Genomic DNA, 18499 nt, shown 5'->3' with positions numbered 1-18499 from the left:
ACTGGCTAATATAACACACTTACAGGGACAAGTGCACGATTCTCTTCCTTTATTCATTTGATCAAATTACACACTTGCCCGTGGTTGCTATAACACTTTTTACAGTTTAATGAAAATTTTATAATAATAATAAATGGTAGATTTACAGTAATAGGCCTCATATTACATTACTGAACATAGCCTCAGTGTTTTATTTTTCATATTAGTTAAACAGCTTAATGAAGGACTGTCAAAACAGAGTCATTCATTGTAACAGATGAGGAGCAGCGCTCTGGGTTACTTGTAAAAAAAATAAATGCTTGGGCAATAAAATTGACAGAAGCAATTTGGCATTTGGCTAATTTTCCTGCCACTGAACAAATTGCTACCAATAAGGTGCTCTTGAGCAAGGCACTGGAAGCCCAACGGTAGCTATAGTAGAGACCTGTGGCTGAATGGGTTGCTAGTAGGTGTATAACTGTTTCATAAATATTAAGCAGGCCATTGCAGAAAAGACAAAGGGCCACATCCACAAAAGGATTGCACGGCTTTTTTGGCCGCTAAACCTCTACAAATGAGACAAAATCTGCACAGGGTGAAATGCACCGCAAACTACGCTGCCAAGCAAATAGCGTCATGGTGCACCTGCTCCATTTGCATGTATGTACATTAAGTAATATTCATATATTTGGCACAAAATTGGCCCCTTTCTATGCAAATAAGCCTTGCTGCAAAAACAGTCTAATTCACAAAGAGCAGTGCTAATAGCTACATGCAGTTAGGGTGGAGTTATTAGTGACTTCAAATAGATGGTGTTAACTGTGCGCATACACACACTCCTCACTCTCTCTCTGTCTCCCTCTCTCTCTTCAAATCTTCAAGCTTGTGAGGCTTGAATGATATTGAATTGATATTGAATCATATGAAGGGTAAAATCTTCAGAGATTAGAGGGGATCAAGTGGGTATGGGGTTTTGTAGACTTATGCTCTGACAGCTCTGATGGAGCTCAGGATTCATCCATAAGTGCTGCTTTATTACAAACAATTCCACCGTATAAACCTGGAATCTGTGTGTAACAGCTGACCTGTGTAGATATGTAGCAGAACACAGAACATTCGTTTTCGTCAGATGCTGACCGATCTGGTGTTAATGAAGTGACCGCTGCTGTGCCACGTGCATAAATGCCTCTTTCTCAGTTTGGAGACGCATTTATCGTTTCAGTTGCTGTGTGATGCTGCAGCCAGCTGTGATGCACAGCCAGCTGTGGGCAACAAGCAGAGCATCAGTACTGATGTTTCTGCAAAATCCCAGATACATTCAGTGACACCTGAACAACATTATTATAAGATTCAGACGTCAATCTAACAAGACCTGCCTGAGTCACAGTAATGGCTGTAGCCTATTTTGATGGACATTTCAGTAGATTATGTTATAAATGCAAAATACTAGAGAAGCAATAGAAGTAAAATACATGAAAGTTGGTTTGTGATTGTGATGAGCTCTGTGTGCGAACCTCTGCTAATTAAAGACACACAATTTGAGGCTTTTGTGCTCTCTGCAGTTTTCATTATGGACCAATCTGAAATGTGGAGAAAAGCCTCAAACACTGGAAACAGCTCTGCTCACTCAATCAAACACAAAACAAGAGCAAATTGCACTCTGCTGCAAAACTTTATGGGCATGTTTGTGCAGGCATATCATTAGCGCAAAATCTTTTGTGAATAGGACCTTAAAACGGGGCAGATCGTGGGTGCAAATGCTACACAATTCACGGTGCTACTAGCGGGTGCAATCCGTTCTTTGTGGATTTGGCCCAAAGTGTGCTTAGCAAGCGACATCCTTCCTTGGATGAATTAAGGCTGAAAATATATTTAGATAAGATTCAAAAGTCTTGAGTCAAACGGAAGTGCAGAGATTTGTGTCAGCAGTACTCCTGCAGTTTGCACTGAATTAACGCTGCAGTAAAAGACCTGCTTTTTTGCCTGTCATGCTGTACATCCCTGATTCTGTCTGCTCTGGACAGTGTTCCCTCAAGTTTCTGACAACACGCACACACTTCCTACCACCCACACACTCCCTCTGCCAAATCCGGCTGTGTCCCTCTGCTGTTGGAGCTCAGATTTTACTTTTATTTCCACACTAAGGTTCTCTATCTATCTACCATAAACCTTTCTCCTTTCCTACCTCAGAACTCTTCTTTTTCTTGTCGCCGCCCTGTAAATCTCTCAAATCTCTGCCCTTCTGTTTATCTCTCCATCTCTTTCTGTGTCTGCCTGTTTGTATCCCTCCCGCCGCCCCTGCAGGCTACCATCCCAGCAGTAAACCGGTGAGTCAGGCGTCAATAATGAGCATCATTTTTCTGATCAGGGGTTTTCTGGGTAATTGGAGAGGCTGGGTCAGTCGCTGTCGGAGCACCAGCAGAGCTCGTCTGCTGGGCTGACAGCCACAGAGGAACAGAAGAGATGGAGGGAAAGACACGGAGAGAGGATGGAGAGAGAAACAGAAGGAGAGAGGAAGAGAAAGGGACAGATGGAGAAACAGGTGTTTGAGCTAAACTCCTTTGGATGAACTCAAAAATGCACAGTCATGGTGTTTTGAGTATGAAAATATTACAAAATATATTCACTTTAAATGCCAGCACTTATGGTCTAAATGTTTCTCCATAGCTTAGAAATCTATTTACATATATATTACTTGTCATCATAATAATAAAGTTGTAAAATTTAAAGTTGTCAATAGTTAGGGCTGCAACAAATGACTATTATTTTCATGATTGATTAATCTTCCGATTATTTTTATTTCATTTTATATAGATCAAATGACTAATCAATTAAACAAGAAAATAATTGACAGATTTAATTGATAATGAAAGTAATTGTTAGCTGTGGCGCTAAACAGTAATACATAGTATACTTCTACAAGATGATAAAATTTGAAATATCATGTCATTGTCATCTGAGACACATTTTATTCTTATGTGCAGCTGAAACTAAAAAGTGAGTTATGGCCACTTTCACCTGAATGTCTTGTATATGTGCCTTTTTTTATTTTTTTTCAAAATGTGTTTATTTGAAAACATAATTCTGAGAAGACATAGTTTAGGAATAGAGAGAGCTTTGTTTAGTTGTGTGTGTTGTGGCGGAGCATTCGCTGAAATCCTTTCTGGTTTTGAGTTTATTACTTTAAATGAAAGGTGCACTTAGCAGGCATGTTTAAAAAAAAAAAAAGTAAAATTCCCTCCTCACTCAAACACCTTTCATCTATACAGTTACATCTGGGTTTTGCACACCAAACTGCATGAGAAACTTTTCATATTTGCAGATATGCTCTGAATTTCCTACTTACATTTTTCATGCGGGTACACGCTCATACAGGGACTTTAGGTGTTGGCAGATGGGAGAGGAAAAACAAGGAGGATTCTGCAGACTTGCTAAGATGTGGGGAACAAATGGGGAGAAGACAGCGAGGAGATAAAGGGAGTCGAGGAGCAAAGGTAGCACAGAGGGACAGGAGAATGAGTGACAGCGAGGAGCATCTGCGGGATAACATGCGTGTTTGAATCGTGTCTTTTGCAGCCATCGCTCTCTCAAAAAGGAACCATCTGAATATGAAACCCAGTTGGGAAGAAAAAAGTGAAAGCGGTGAAAACACAGCGACTACTGAATGACATCCGAGGCTCTTGAAAAACACTGTTTTCAAGTTACTTCAATTTGTGTAATAGCTGCCACACTATGCGATACTCCATTAGCAGCATGGTGGTGTACACAATCGCCTTGTGAGATGAGCGTCGTAAAGAAAACATCTCTCATAATCACACTGTGAGAAAGTTATTAAATGTCATGTTACAGCGATGTTTACAAGAGAAACATTCTGTCATGATTCAAGAGAAGCAATGCAGTGCTGAGAGTTGTGTAAAAATGATGCTGTGAGTCATTGCCTGTGGAGATTTGTTGCCGTTTTGCCCTTTGGTAGGACATTCGTTTAACATAATTGCCATGAATCCACAAAGAAAGTGTGTTCTGCTACGGAGGAGTGGAGACTCACACATTCTGACAGACAGACCTGACTCGCTGCCGACAACAGCAACTTTATCCTTCTCTTTCTCTCTCTCTCTGGTCATTAATGAGCAGCTCAGGCACACACACGAACATACACACACACACACACACACACACACACACACACACACACACACAGCCCCTGACTGTAGGCAAACACAAAATATATACACACACATTAAGCAGCAGCTCCTTCGAGTGATTGCCCTCACAGTGTAATGTGCTGAGCTGTTAGGACGCTGCTTAGCTGTGCCTGAGTTAGTGACAGCAGCTGGGATTAGGGTCTGCTGCAGGCCCGGGCACAACCACTGGTTTCATATGCTGCCATTCAGGGTACAGATATCTTTGCACAATGAGGACTTAATACTCCAAATGTCCTGTGCTGGTACTCACACCTCTGATAGCTACAGCCATGTACAACAGCAATTCTATGCAGCGTGTTTGCTCACTTATCATACAAAGCAGCTGGAATTTGACAATCCTTGAAATAAATAATTGAAATTTCATAACTTTAAGTCAATTTGCTGATGAGGACTATGTGATACACACAAAACGCTTGTTTTGTAATAATGTAATTGTAATAATCTCTAGTAATTTATAACTAACTCACAAAATAAACCTATGATAAATGATGCAACTAAAAGAGTTTTAAATTTTTGGTAGTGGTAATAGCTAGAAAACCACATATGAAAACTGTCATAGTCTATTGCACTTAATGTATGAAATTAAGGATTTTCTAAATCAGTCTTTATTATAACAGATACAAACATAGTGATCATTAACTCGTAAAAACATTGCATAACTCCACAGGGTACCGTTAGTGAAGAAACATAAAAAGATGATCAATAGCCTTTTTACATTAATACGGTGAGGATGCTTTAAGATTTTCTTTACTGTTATCTACACACACTGTACACCTTTTCAGCCTGGAAGAAAACTTTCACAATGTAATTTTGTTGTTTTGTTGTACCTGTTTCTTGTTTGTGTCTATTTTTTTATGTAATTCATTTGAATGTCTGTTATACTGTTTGGATGATTTTTTTATGACTGCTAGATGAGCTGAATTTTAATCAGTGATAGTTAGAAAACAATTCAGCTCAGTGGATGAGGACATTAATTATTTGTGGCAGCAAAAATGAGTTTTTCAAGATTGACTGTGATTTTGATGATGGCATAAATTACACCATCATACAATACATCAGCTGGAAGAGAGCCATATATGAAGACAGCTCTTCATTCAGTGATGCGGGCAAACATGGATATTATGAGAGAACCTCTGTTTATCTCCTAGATAAGAGAATCAATCCTCTGAAACCTTCCCGACCTGAATAGCGTGCTCATTCCAAGTGATCGACATTTCATATTCAATAACAATCATCTCCTCCTCCACCTGTGCGCCCTCTCCAACCTCGCCGTGGGCGGCCACTCCATTCCAACATGGCTGGCAGCTGGGTGGATGTGTGTGATTGGGGAGCCATCTGTTAGCGGGCAGATTAGGTCTGCTTCCTCTGCTCTCCTGTGTAGGTCCAGCTCTGACCCAGCCAGCTTTGTAATCCGTGTACTGTGAACTAATGGGCTTTCTGAGTCGAGGGATAGTGTACACCTGCGTCTCTTCTCATTTGCTCCGAGTGGATGGTAACTAGCTCGATGTCAGCGACTCCAGACGGAGATGACTAGACGTCCCCGAAATGGAAATGTGCCTTTGCATAAGCGAGCGATGTGACCCAAAGACAAAGTACATGTAGAAAAATGAAAACTGATGGAGGGAACTGAGGACAGAGAACACATCTGAACTCTGTTTGACTGCACTCTCATTTGCAGAAGAGAATATAACTTGCTTTTGGATACAGATGTTTGTATGAAATTCCAGGAAGTAGAGTGATCTCATTAGATTTGGGGCGTAGTGTATAAACCATGTGTAAGCACATTTCCACATATAGAGTCTGATTGATCGAATTCTTTTTATGCCAGAAAACGTGCATATATATACATTCATAACCTCTCCTGACCAGCCGTACCAATAAACCCCCATTGTTACACAGCTGTAATCAAAGGTAAACCAATTCCTCAACTTTCTCTCTCAACCATGTAAGCAGAATTGATAGATTATGAACAATATTTCTAGAAGACATACATTTACATCTTATTTGGAAAACAAGGAAATAATTTCTTCCATTAATGTCTCATTTTTGTCTTGTTTCTCCAGCACTGCATCATTGAGCACCCGTGGCTCCACATAAGAGATCCAGGGGTGTTAATGACACTGAGTTGTAATCAACCTGCATTACTAATCAACTGTCACTTCTCATCAGCATTCATTTTTAAGTAATTTACCTAAACAGGTATATTTTCTGTCCTGCTGAAATTGTTCATAATCAGTGAATTACACTGAAGTGGTACTGTGCCCAGCGTCTAGTGTGTGTAGTGCAACTTTTTATTTGACCATTATCTTACATGAATCATGTTCTACCTGTCCCCATTCTGTACCTTTATGCGTTTATTTTTGGACAAGCCACTACTGAAATGTCAAATTAAACAGTTTGGTTGATCTGACATGATTTGGTATTGGGGTAAACTATAGTTTACAGCTACCAAAACATTACTAAAGAGAAAGTTTGACAATGTATAGTATATTTGTACAGAGCGGTGCAACAGTCTTTGCACCATTTTAACCAAAACCTATCATCACCGCTTAGGGAGACCTTGGCCAACTGTGGAGATCACAGCTTTCTCTAACGGCATTTGTGCATAAAAGCTATCTTAATGACAACAAATGAGGTGCAAATAAATGTTGTAAATATTGTAACACCCAATGTGAAATACAACACCACCAGCACAAGCAGATGGATGTAGAGTAGGTGGGATTTATCATGCTTCATTGCGTGAAGGTGTGAGTATGCCTGATTGACAAATACCACGTTTCCTGGTCGTTCAGACGGTCCCTACACACACATTCAGAGCTTGTTGCTGTGCATACTTTGATAGATAACATCCAACTTGTACTACATCACCCTAAGAACAGTATGATCATTAAAATAAGAAGTAATTTTCCACCTTTACACACTCAGACATATAAAATCAGCACTTATCGCAGCTTAAACTCCAATCTCTTTGACAAATTACAGCTGTGTTGGGGAGATGGCTGCCTACCTGTCTGCAGGCTATCTGGGAATAGCACAACTCCAAGTGATCAAAGGACTGATTTTCAAGTTTTCGGAAACTAAGGCAGCTAAGAAAAAACCTTGAACTGAAAATGAATTCGGAATGGTAATACAAGCCCTTCTTTAAGCAACAAAACATCACTTGCATGCCAACGGCTGCTGGGGGTGTTCTTGTCTTATTGAGATCCGACTAACAAGATCTTTTGTTTTTAGCAGCAAACAAACTGACAGCAAAGAGCAGGATTACACTGTGACATTCTTTGCTTTCATCTTCTAGCAAACAACTCCCTCCTCTGAACTCCTTCTAACCTTATCAGTCTTATTTCTTCAGCTACGCTCACAAACAAGGAGCCCCTGGATCAAACCTGCCCCCTAACTCCCCCGGGCTCCCCCCTCGTCCTCACAGCATAATACAACAGCAGGAGTCAACGGGTGACTTAGGCCTTGCTGTAAAACCCTGTAGCTCCCTCTTAACAGCTTAGAGAAGAATAGACGCTAGGACGTTCTTGCGAGCTCTTTAATTACAGTACTGAGACTCGGCAAACAATGTTCCGTAGGAGGAGGGCATGAGCATGCAGGGAGCTGGGAGGTCGATGATGTTGTTGTGCTGTTGTTGCCTTTAGGGCTTATCTGGGCGGAAGTACAAGACAGTGTGTATGAACCAACCAAACACCAGGTCTAACAAAGCGTGGAGAAAATGATGAAACAGTCTGTATTACCGATGCATGGCTTAAAATAACAGAGCGCACGTGCATGCATTATTGCAGGTGTGTGTGTGCACATAAGAGTGTGTGGTGGCCTGTGTGAGGAATATGTGTGCATGAGTATGTTTGTGCCAGTTTGATAAGGCTTTGGGGAAAGGGCACATGTGGCTAAACAATGAGAAAAGGCTATTCTGGGCTTGAACTCGTTAAGACAGAGAAGTGTCTGAGCGTGTTTATGTGTGTGTAAGGATTTGTGTCCTGTGATAATCACCTATTGACTACTGCCTCTGACTTATCAATCAACACCGCCTCTCTCAAATGAGGCTTATTCACAGCATTGACGGTTTCATCAATTTTCATCAACTGGGAGGGATGGAAGCATGTTTATGTTTGAACCTATTACGCATGTTGTTCATTTGCAGGCCAGGGGAATCATGTTACCATTGACTTCCTCCTTGATGCAGTATATTCCCACCTTATCAATTAGTCACCCATTGCCTACTTTTAAAGAGATAATCTAGCCAATTTGTATTGTACTTCTAGTATTGTACCTAAAAGTAGAGTTCTGCTAATCAGCCTGATGGGTCCCTACAAAGTATCTGGTTTTGTCTCAAATTTGGGCTTCGGGCTCAAGTTGGGTTCAAGAAGCTGCGTTGATAGGTGTGTGTTGTTTCAGGTACCAGTGAGAAAGTTAAATACAGTTCACGAGGTTCAGTCGGAGTAACAGATCTGATTTGAGCCAGGTTTAAGTTTTGTGCCAGATAACCTTCTTGAAGCCAGCTGAAATGAGAGACATAACAACTCCTGGCATCACAGAAGACATTATACAACCGTTTTCACAGGCTGAGCAGAGTAGGACTCCCCATGACGAGTAATTTGACCTTTATGTGTAAAATCTGTGGAGGTCCACTTTAACTCCCTTTGGTTTTGGCATGTGGTAGCTGTTGATAAAGAGGTTTAGGAAAATAACACTAGCCAACAGGCAAATAATGAATTGCAAATTCTGACTGCAGCTGGCTGGTAAGGCCACCAAACCAGGAATTTTGGCAGGTGAGCAATCACTAACCTAAGGCCTTTTCTTGTTCCAAAAATATGTTTGGCTTAGAAAAAATTGTGTCTCCTGGATAGTGAAATAAAGGTGGCACTTTAGCCTGAGGATGAATTAAGTTATTTCCTTCTCTGTGTATAACAATAGCACCTCTGTTCCTACAAACATACGACAGAAAAATTATATTTCAGCATATTAAAGTCAGTATTCTAGGTTTCAGTGCCTTGAGGCCTGAAACTAAAACCCATTAATGCAGATCTTCGCTTCTATTTGCATAGCAGCAGAGGAATCAAGGCTCCAAAAGTAGCAACTGCTGACAAAATACGTTCTAAATGTTACAAGTATGCAGTTATTTCAGAGAATGCTTATTAAATTGAAGGCACACTTTGCTTGTGGGGGGGTAAGACTTTTTGGGTAACTCAACAATTTAGAAATTCCACTCCTACAAACAATAATGCAATCTCCCACCATAGCACTTTATCTATTTCCGTGCAATGAGAAGACCAGTCGCTCAAAAGTTGTCATGTCCGCCTTGATGTGGCCAATGACAAGCCCTGGTACAAGGTGTACATGAGGGTAACAGCCAATCAGGTGGAAGATGGTGGGTGGTGATGTGGTGGTGACACGGGCCAGGGATTTTTGGTTTTGTTGGCAGCCGGTGGATGAAGCCTGCGAAATGTATCTGTCACTTCCGCTGGCAGCTCTGGCATGTTAGCACATCAATCAATGTCAAAGCCCAGGACGTGGACACCAGCCCAGGAACAATGTGTTCGTTAATACAAGTCTGAGTGTGTGTGTGTGTGTGTGTGTTTTTTAAGATGAGCTCCAGCCTTCTGTTCCAATACAGACTTAAGGTAAGAGAGTGAGAATAGAGCAATGTCGGGCTGCAGACGACGAGGCAGAGTGAGTACTAACAGTTTATACATGTGCTGATCCGGGTTCAGATGGCTTACATATTTGGCAGCAATAGTCAAATATCAACAAGATATTCGACTTAGAGCCTAAATGTGGAAAGTTTATACCACCTTGGACTGACAGGTTGAACCCTGCTGACCTGCAAATGCACACCGATATGAGCAACTAATTCTAAATTATGTATCAGGTGAGGTGTGCAACACTGTCTCGTCTGCATCTTAAGCTATATATCAACCCTGGCTCTGTTTCCAGCTGGCATAAATATGCACCTCATATTTGCGCTGTGTCTACATATGATTTACTGGACTACACCTATACTTGTATTGAAATGCAGTTACATCTCCAGTATACACAATGACACTAAATTTCTCTTATCCTCGCCAAAACAGAGATTATTATACATGTCATTTCTTTTTATAGGATTTATGATTTTTAAAATTAATATCTCCCTATTCACCACAGTAACCTGAAGAACCATTCAGGACTGTTTATCAACCTACACTAACGACAGCCTATTTGATTTGTGTGTTTTCTAGCAGCTTGCACTAAGAAAAATATTTCCATTTACACAGCAGCTGTATTACATAAATTGGATGCTCATTGCTTTACAGTCATTGCTGTTAATGTGAGCAGGTGGATCTTTGTCACACTTTAGAAGAGCTTCAGCTCAGTTTCTAAACTGGGCATGAACAGCTTTACCCCAGCATCTAATAATAATCTGGATGGTGTGAGTCCCATATAATATATTGGCTGTGTTAATTGAGTTTGGTTTTTTGTAAATTAAAGAGCTCCTTCTCATTGCACTTGTACTTGGTCAGCTTCTTGAGAGTTTATACCATGGCTCTGTCAGAGTCACTGTCCTCTAAAGCGCGATTGTCTTGCTTGTAAGACACTTTGGATAAAAGCATCTGCCAAATGACAAAATGTAAATGTAAAAATGCAATTAAATGGGGTGTTAGCTGTGTTAGATTGAGCAACTTTTGTAGTGGGTTTGTCTCTGTTATATATAAATAATTGAGACACAGTAAGCCCCAAAACAAAAGCCTGTCAACACTGACTTGGATATAATCACTTAGTCACTGTTAGATGTGAACTGCTGTCCTTGCTCTGCTGCTGCTACCCAGACGCTCATATTAAAATGAAATGTGGCATTCAGACATAAATCATCTGTGTGTCTCTCAATACTTTGCATATGTTAATGTTCACACCAAGCCCATTTGTTACCAGTATCAGTTGCTCTGGCTGATTTCTTTATCATCCAACTTATTCAGTAGCTATCTAGAATGATAAATGAATAAAAAAAAGTAAATGGCAACAATGAAAAGTTTATTTAGTACAGAAAGTTCACATTCTCAACATGTAGCACCAGATCTTTCTTATGTGGTGTAACTTGTTTCTCTTAGAAATAAGGCTTCTTATGTGCACAGCTTTCTCTTTAGGAGGCATGTCAGTGTAAAATTGAGGGTTGATACTAAAAATGAGTGTGTAGAACACATGCACATCTTTCATGTGCTAAAAAAGTTGTGGATACTTTCTGCTTCCCAAGGACTTGCAACACTGTAGAATCTTTACTGCATTTAGAAAAAATAGAATATATTGAACCCAAATTGGATTTTCAATTGTACCTCTGTACCTTTAAAAAGGGAGCGTTCAACGGTGTTGTGAGTCATTAGGTAGCAGAAAGTTGATAATTGCAAAGAGTCATTGAGCTAACACCAACTACTTGTGGATTATAACAGGTTAAAAACCACTGCTGTTAAAGTAACTCATGATGATGTCACTTTAACTTTAGTGAACAGAATATCTAAACCTCTCAGTAATTGCCAGATTCAGACCAATAAAGTCAAACTGTTTTAATGCCATGATTGAAATCACACACACACACACACAAACACACAGACTGCAATCCACATTCTGAACCGGCGCTGTTCACTGAAAACAACTGCGCTAGCCTAGTACACTTAACCCTTGTGTTGAATGGTTGAGCACCTTGCATGCAGTAATTCTTTACCCCTATTAACACTTGATTAGGATATTCTGGGCATATTAACATTGAGTTGTACACCTGCATAAATGTGATTAGACGTTGCTAGTCAGCTGATAACTCCACAGCTGTGAATAAGCCAGTGACTGTGGAGCAAGAATTAAAAACAGCTGATCCAAATCAGCTAATGCCAGACTTCAGTACTCTGCTTAAACAAACACAATGCTTCACTTCTATGTGAGTAACTTTAGCTCTTCTTTGCATGACTTGTTGCTGCTGCACGGATTCAACTGTGGATCTTGTGGTGCTGTGTACCCTGAAAGGGCAAACTCTAGCTTTTCTGTCTTCTTTCCTACCAACCCAACAACAGCTTAATAATGGAGCAGTAAAAACTGCCTTAGTCAGTCAGTGCCATTCATCCAAGAACTAGAGCAACCATGTATTCAAATTCAGTTAAGTGTGTCTCAAAATAGCCTGAGCTCCACAACAAACATCCCCACCCAGAGTCATGATGAATGCTGCAAGCTTCTCCGCAGGACTTGATTAGGCTGCTGAGGGGGATTTGGGGGGGGGGGCGGGGGCAAGAAGACAGATATCAAGCACACCAAACGCATGGTGACCCCCCTTCCTCTACCACCATCACTACCACCCTACCCAATGACATTTTCCCCGCAGGCCCAGAACCAGACCAAATCATCCACGCATTAATGTCGCTATTAGTCCTGTGATTAGGATGAGGGATGGTCGGATGCCTAATGAGCGAGTGAGTGTGTGGCTGTGTGCTTTCAGTGTGTGTATGTGGTCTAATGAGAGGCAGTGGACCCCTACCACGGTTTTGATTGACAAGAGGGTGAGAGTATGGAAGAGGTTTGGGAGTGTTATCGGTAGAGGGATGGGAGAGATGGGAAGGGGGTTGATGTCCTATTCATGCACCTACACCTGCCTATACATACACACACACATCCTGAGCATCATTGCTCAGTTTGGCTGCAATCTCCTCTGAACAATTGAGGAGCTAATGATATAATAAAGAGTCTGTATTTAAATGAAAACATTGTAGGGGGTGGAATCAAGGTAAAAACAAATGGGCGGACTGCTGGGTGGTTGCAAAATGCTTATGATTTATTTAAACATTACTGTGTGCACTGGAAATTCAATCTGTGCTGATTAAACTCTAATGGAGACTGATGGAAGAGATGGCAGAGGAATGTGGAACTTTTTTGGGGAGGGAAGTGAGAGAGGAAGGGGGAGGATGACAGATGGAGTGAGCGACTCAGGGATTTGTGCGTTTGCATCGCAATGAACAAGTGTAATAGTCTGTGTGTGCATGAGTGTTGCTATGAACTACAGTCCGTTAATAAAAAGGCAGTGAGTTGGAAAATTGCAAATAAATCTGTCTGGGTCCAAAGCTGACTGGCTGGGGAAAGCCAAAACACAGAGACGGCGCCGAGGCAGCATACTAAGCGTAGATCAGCTTGTCCCTGACCTACATTCCAGCACTGTGTAGGAATTCAATCCACCTGCACGATCGCTAATTATAACAAGATCCACAACAAAAGGTATGGTCAGTCTCTGCTGATAATACCTTCTGCTACTAAGCCTGATTAAGCTGACAAGCAAGACATTGCTCTTTGGTCAGTGTGATTAGTCATTAAATGGCAGATTTTAGATAAGTCTTTTCAAAGTAATAAAGTCTGTTTGAATACTGCCCTGAATTACAGTGTAATAAAAAAATGGGCTCATTCAGGCCAAAAAGAGTTAGATATGAATGCTTTGATATATAAGTTCAAACTACTACAAAAGAACAGTTTTTACTACCACCTGTCATTATGATGGTTTAACAGTCCACATGATCTGTTTGGCTTAGAAACTAAGAAAATGTCATTGTCTTTTGCAACAATGTGTAGCACACACACACAAACTGACACACTAACATCTATGGCCAACGGTGGGCCCTATTTTAACTGCGCAAGCGCAACGATAAGCACCAGGTGGTAGGTTTTAGGCGCACAGACTATGCGGGCATCTCCATGTGTATCTGCTATTTTGGTTCATGTATGTGCAGCAGCGCAACATGCATAAGGGCTGGGTGACTGTGAATCTAGATCAGCGGGCGTGGTGATTACTAAATTCTCTCTCAGCCAGTCACATCACTGGTCTAAGCTCTGAAACAGTTGTTCCAATCACAGTTAAACGTGATAACGACTTCTCGACAAACAAAGTTTTTCTTCGGGAAATGTCTGGGTGGTTCGCAGTGTCACGACATGAACACACATCACCACAAATCTGCAGCCAAAGACAGATGGATTGCATCAACATGAAAATTACTTGCACTGAAACGGTCAAATTTTTAAAATTACTTGCGATTGTCTAACAGCTGTCCCGGTAAACCTCAAAATTGTCTACAGTGTCCTTATCTTAAGCCACCTGATTTCAATTTAAGATGAAAAGAGGTGTATGTGTCTCTAGAGGAAGGCAGAAGTGTTGATGCTACAGGGCAGTGCATTCTCAGATCTGGTCTGGTAAGGGAGCTGAAGTGTGAGAGGCTAGTAGGTCTGCACTCACTTGGCACTCTGTTGATGGCTCTCAGCGGTCTCAGCACGCGAACCGTCCTCACCGCTGAAAAACTGACGTTCTGCAGGTTGAGGGAGTACTCCAACATCCTGCAACGCACGGAGAGAAAATACATGTGAAAAAATAGCATCAACAACCATCTTTGCTATCACAGCTCAACACTGCAGAACATACTTGATATCACCTGGGAATAAAAACACAGAAAATGTAAAGGCAAAATGATGTAGCCAATTATAAATTGCATGTATAAAATGCTCTCCCACTCTCACTGGGCAAGTAGTAATTAATCCTCTAATGATCTGAATCACATTTACATTCTTGCCTTTAGAGACGAATGCAATCCATGTGTTCTGGCAAACAACATGCTTTCATTCCAAAGCTCACTGGACTGCAACTAAAAGACCAGAAAGAAAAACACCACGCACACACACACACACATACACAAAGCAGTGTGTGTGTTTGTGCTTGTATATGGAGCGCAGCATACACGCAATGTTTGTGTGCCTGATAAACACTTGCGTATATTCACATGCACCCTCGCACAATCGACCTTCAAAAGGAGCAAGGAGGAGCGTGTGTGTGCATCCCCCTTCGAGATGTCAACAGCGGGTGAACGACTTGTCATTGAAGAGGAGGATGTGGCATCCACAGTACATAAAAGAGCAGCATCAGATCAGTCTGGCTCGTAACCTTGAAACAGCACAGACTCTTAACAGCCTTTGCAGTGGCTCTTTAGAGGCTCTCTAAGGCTGTGATGGGAGGTTAGAAGGACAGCGCTTAGAAGAGAGCGCGACTGTGGAATGCTTGAAAAAACGTTTTTCTTGTTTCTTGATCAGTGTTTATCGTCGTCCCTTCTCACACACACGCTCGCTCTCCTTGTGTGTGTGTGTGTGTGTGTGTGTGTGTGTGTGTGTGTGTGTTTGTGTGTATGTGGAGCAGATGCTGAGCACATGTGCAGCTTGAAGGGGCGTGCAGATGAAGGAATTCCCTCCTCGCACTGACTCCAAGTCTGTCTGTCTGACAAATTTGCAACACATGTATGTATGTGTGTGTGTGTGTGTGTGTGTGTGTGTGTGTGTGTGTGTGTGTGTGTGTGTGTGTGTGTGTGGACAAGCCTGTTAGTCACCTTAAGTGCAAGAAACTCCCCTGAAGGAATTAAGGTATGAATGTGTGTGTGTATGTGTGTGTGTGTGTGTGTGTTAGTGCAAGCCCTTTCTGGTTTGTTACACTAAAGCATGCACTCTCTAACTCACAAAATCACGTACACACACACACACACACACACACACACACACACGCAGAGCTGACAGATGGCCTGCAGTCCAGAGAGAGAAGGTAAATAAGTAAACAGTTAACAGAACAGCATCTCCAGCGGAAAGACGCTGGTATTACAGTATCTTCCAGTTCCTGGAAACAGGTACATCACATCAGCAGCTGTCATGTTCTGTAACAGCTGCCATGGACATTCAGGTCAAAAGATATCAACTAGCACTATTATGAAAGACTAACTTAGTAAAAAAATACCACTTTTGGGAGCACAAGCAATAACTGTACTCCACCAAAAACGATTAATATCCCAGCAGGAACATTAAGGGTAATATTATATATCACGGGAATTTAAAAACATTAAAGGGGCACTGCACCAAATTACACGTCAAAGTCAAAGTGTATTAATCAGCCTGTGAAAGGCACACTTGTGGCTCTGAAGGAGCTTTTTCAAGTATGGGAAAATTACTCTAAAGTTAAGTAATATCTGTTTTGACTTGGAAACTACTGAGTTGCATTATGGGTAGTGTAGGATGCAGAGTTTTTGGAGCTTGACTCATACCAGCAATTAGAAGTCAAGATATCGCAACGATTTTGACCATTCAAATTTTTTTCAATTTTAACAGTAGCTTCTAATAGTTTCTTTTAATAAATACGAATAGATTAATATAGAGAAAACAATCAGCAGATTAATCAATAATAAAAATAATAATTTGTTGCAGCCCTGAAAAGATGATTAAAAATCTTACTTTTGAATACTAGAGACACATTATATGTCTTTATTAATAAGAGATACAGCTTTGTTCCAGACCTCTGAATCATTATCCATATTTCTTTTTCTCTTTTTTTTCCAGGGATTCAAATAAGTCTGGCTTTGTGTTCAATGATGTTTACTCGTCAGAGAAACAATGCACCCAGTCAGAGCTTTGTAGGAAGGATTAAGAACGGGGACATCAGCCTCTTGTGTGGATGAGACTGACGCAGCTGTACAGGTTGTTGTAAGTTGACTTACAGAAAAAAACAACTCTCAAATACTTTTCATCTTCTTCATGCTAGTTGCCTGGCAACCTCACAGATACCTACATGGTGATGACAGGACTCCAGGAAGTCATTGCACCTGGCCAAGAAACAGACCCGCATATAATCCCCCATAAAACCACAAATGAATTAATGAGCTTTAGAGGTGCCAGTAGACTGATTTCGTTACCTTCAAACAGAGCCAGGCTAGCTGTGTCCCTGCGTTTATGCTAAGCTAACCATACAGATATAAGTTATCTTTTGTCAAAAAAGCAAATAAGTTTGAACTATTCTTTTAACTACTCCTAGCAAACACTACTGCTACAGTAACTGCTTGTATGTCAAGTGAAAATGATGTTGAAAGGACGAATCAGTCACTACTGATTAGTTAGGTCAAAATAACAAACCCCTCCAAACAGAAAACAGCTTATATGAACAAGATGTCAGACTGAATAATGAATGGCCATACAGTCTGATTATCATGCTATAGGAAAAGGAGAATATGCCATAAATTCACTATGAATTCAGCGTTGAGTAGAACAGTCCCAATGGGAAATTCATGGTAACATTATTAGGATACCAATGGGAAAACTCATGTTTGAGGGCCACAGACACGCTATAAATCCCCAGAGCAATATAGTACAAATATTAGGGTAATTTTTCATCAGACAGAGTTACATAAACAAACTTAAAAGCGGATGATGAAGGATGTCTGTTGAAAAATAGTGCATGCAAAAACACTTGCTGCCCCTGATGAGAGCCAGATGAAAGTTTGGTGTGTTCAGTGAAAACTGACCCATCTCCCGTCATCTGGAATGAAGAAACAGCCAAGGAGAAATGGAGTGTATCAAACAAACGATGGAAACGACAGGAAGTTGTGCGCTGTTTTCGTCAGAGTCCGTGCCAGTGTTGATGATGCTGATACAGGGAAGGGCAGCGGGAGGAGGATTCAGAAATGAGAAGCAGGAGAGGACGGGGGAGGCCCAACCTCGGAGGGAGTTTTGCGTGAGGAGAATTCCCAAACTAAAGCCCGTGAAGTGAAGCGACACATGGGGACGGAGTCGAGGACAAAAAATTGTTTTACATCTTGTCGTACACAGTCTGATGCAATAGTTGTGCATATCTTGATATGGAGAAATCCTTACAAGGACAAACAACTCACAGAAGAATGTAATGAGATTCGTATGAATCATGCAATAAAAAGCAGTCAAAGACATACAGTGTGCACAAAACCACACACACATTTCTCTGGGCGTGTAGACAGCTTGCTTCTTAGCTCGTCCTCTTATTGCCGAGGGTGAGTGTGTGTGTTTGTGCCAAAACAGCCAGGCGCATGAAGGATGGTATACAGTTTTCCAGTTAAATCTCCTCCAAAACAAAGACAACAGTAGCTTGGAAAAGGTTTTGCGCAAACAGACACACAAACATACGCACATGCACACGCACACAGTAGACACAATGCCACCCAGAGAGACCTATAATAGGAAAAAATATGCAAGGCAGCTCAGGAATGTAGAACAGTGTATGTTGTCCAGTGTTTAACCCCTCCTGTCCTCACCTAACCTTTATCTGTCTGCCCTTCTGTCTGCATCTGTGTATCTGTCCATCTGCGTCAGTCCACTCATCCGTCTTCCTGCAGCTACAGCATGAGTATAATTTTAAGTAGCCACCAGTCCCATATCTGTCAGATAAATAAGAAGGAATGTGTGACTGATAGATGGACCAAAGGGCTAAATCTGGGTGGAATCAAGGTTGAGACTGATATAAAAGGAATTTCACCAGTGTATATTGT

At 41.2% G+C, this 18499-nt stretch overlaps 1 protein-coding gene across 20 annotated transcripts in view; it reads right to left on the bottom strand.

Annotated features, from left to right (window-relative positions):
• cacna1g (calcium channel, voltage-dependent, T type, alpha 1G subunit) overlaps window positions 1-18499 on the bottom strand; it is a 271804-nt gene that overhangs the window by 113334 nt on the left and 139971 nt on the right. For all 20 annotated transcript variants that reach the window (XM_042397382.1, XM_042397395.1, XM_042397393.1 and 17 more), the window contains one exon: window positions 14416-14513. In XM_042397382.1, coding sequence (XP_042253316.1) covers window positions 14416-14513 — 98 coding nt within the window. The remainder of the gene's footprint in view (window positions 1-14415; window positions 14514-18499) is intronic.

The sequence above is a fragment of the Thunnus maccoyii genome, chromosome 20 (genome assembly GCF_910596095.1).
Source record: "Thunnus maccoyii chromosome 20, fThuMac1.1, whole genome shotgun sequence".
NCBI classification, from domain to species: domain Eukaryota; kingdom Metazoa; phylum Chordata; class Actinopteri; order Scombriformes; family Scombridae; genus Thunnus; species Thunnus maccoyii.
This window is presented reverse-complemented; position numbering and strand designations above follow the sequence as displayed.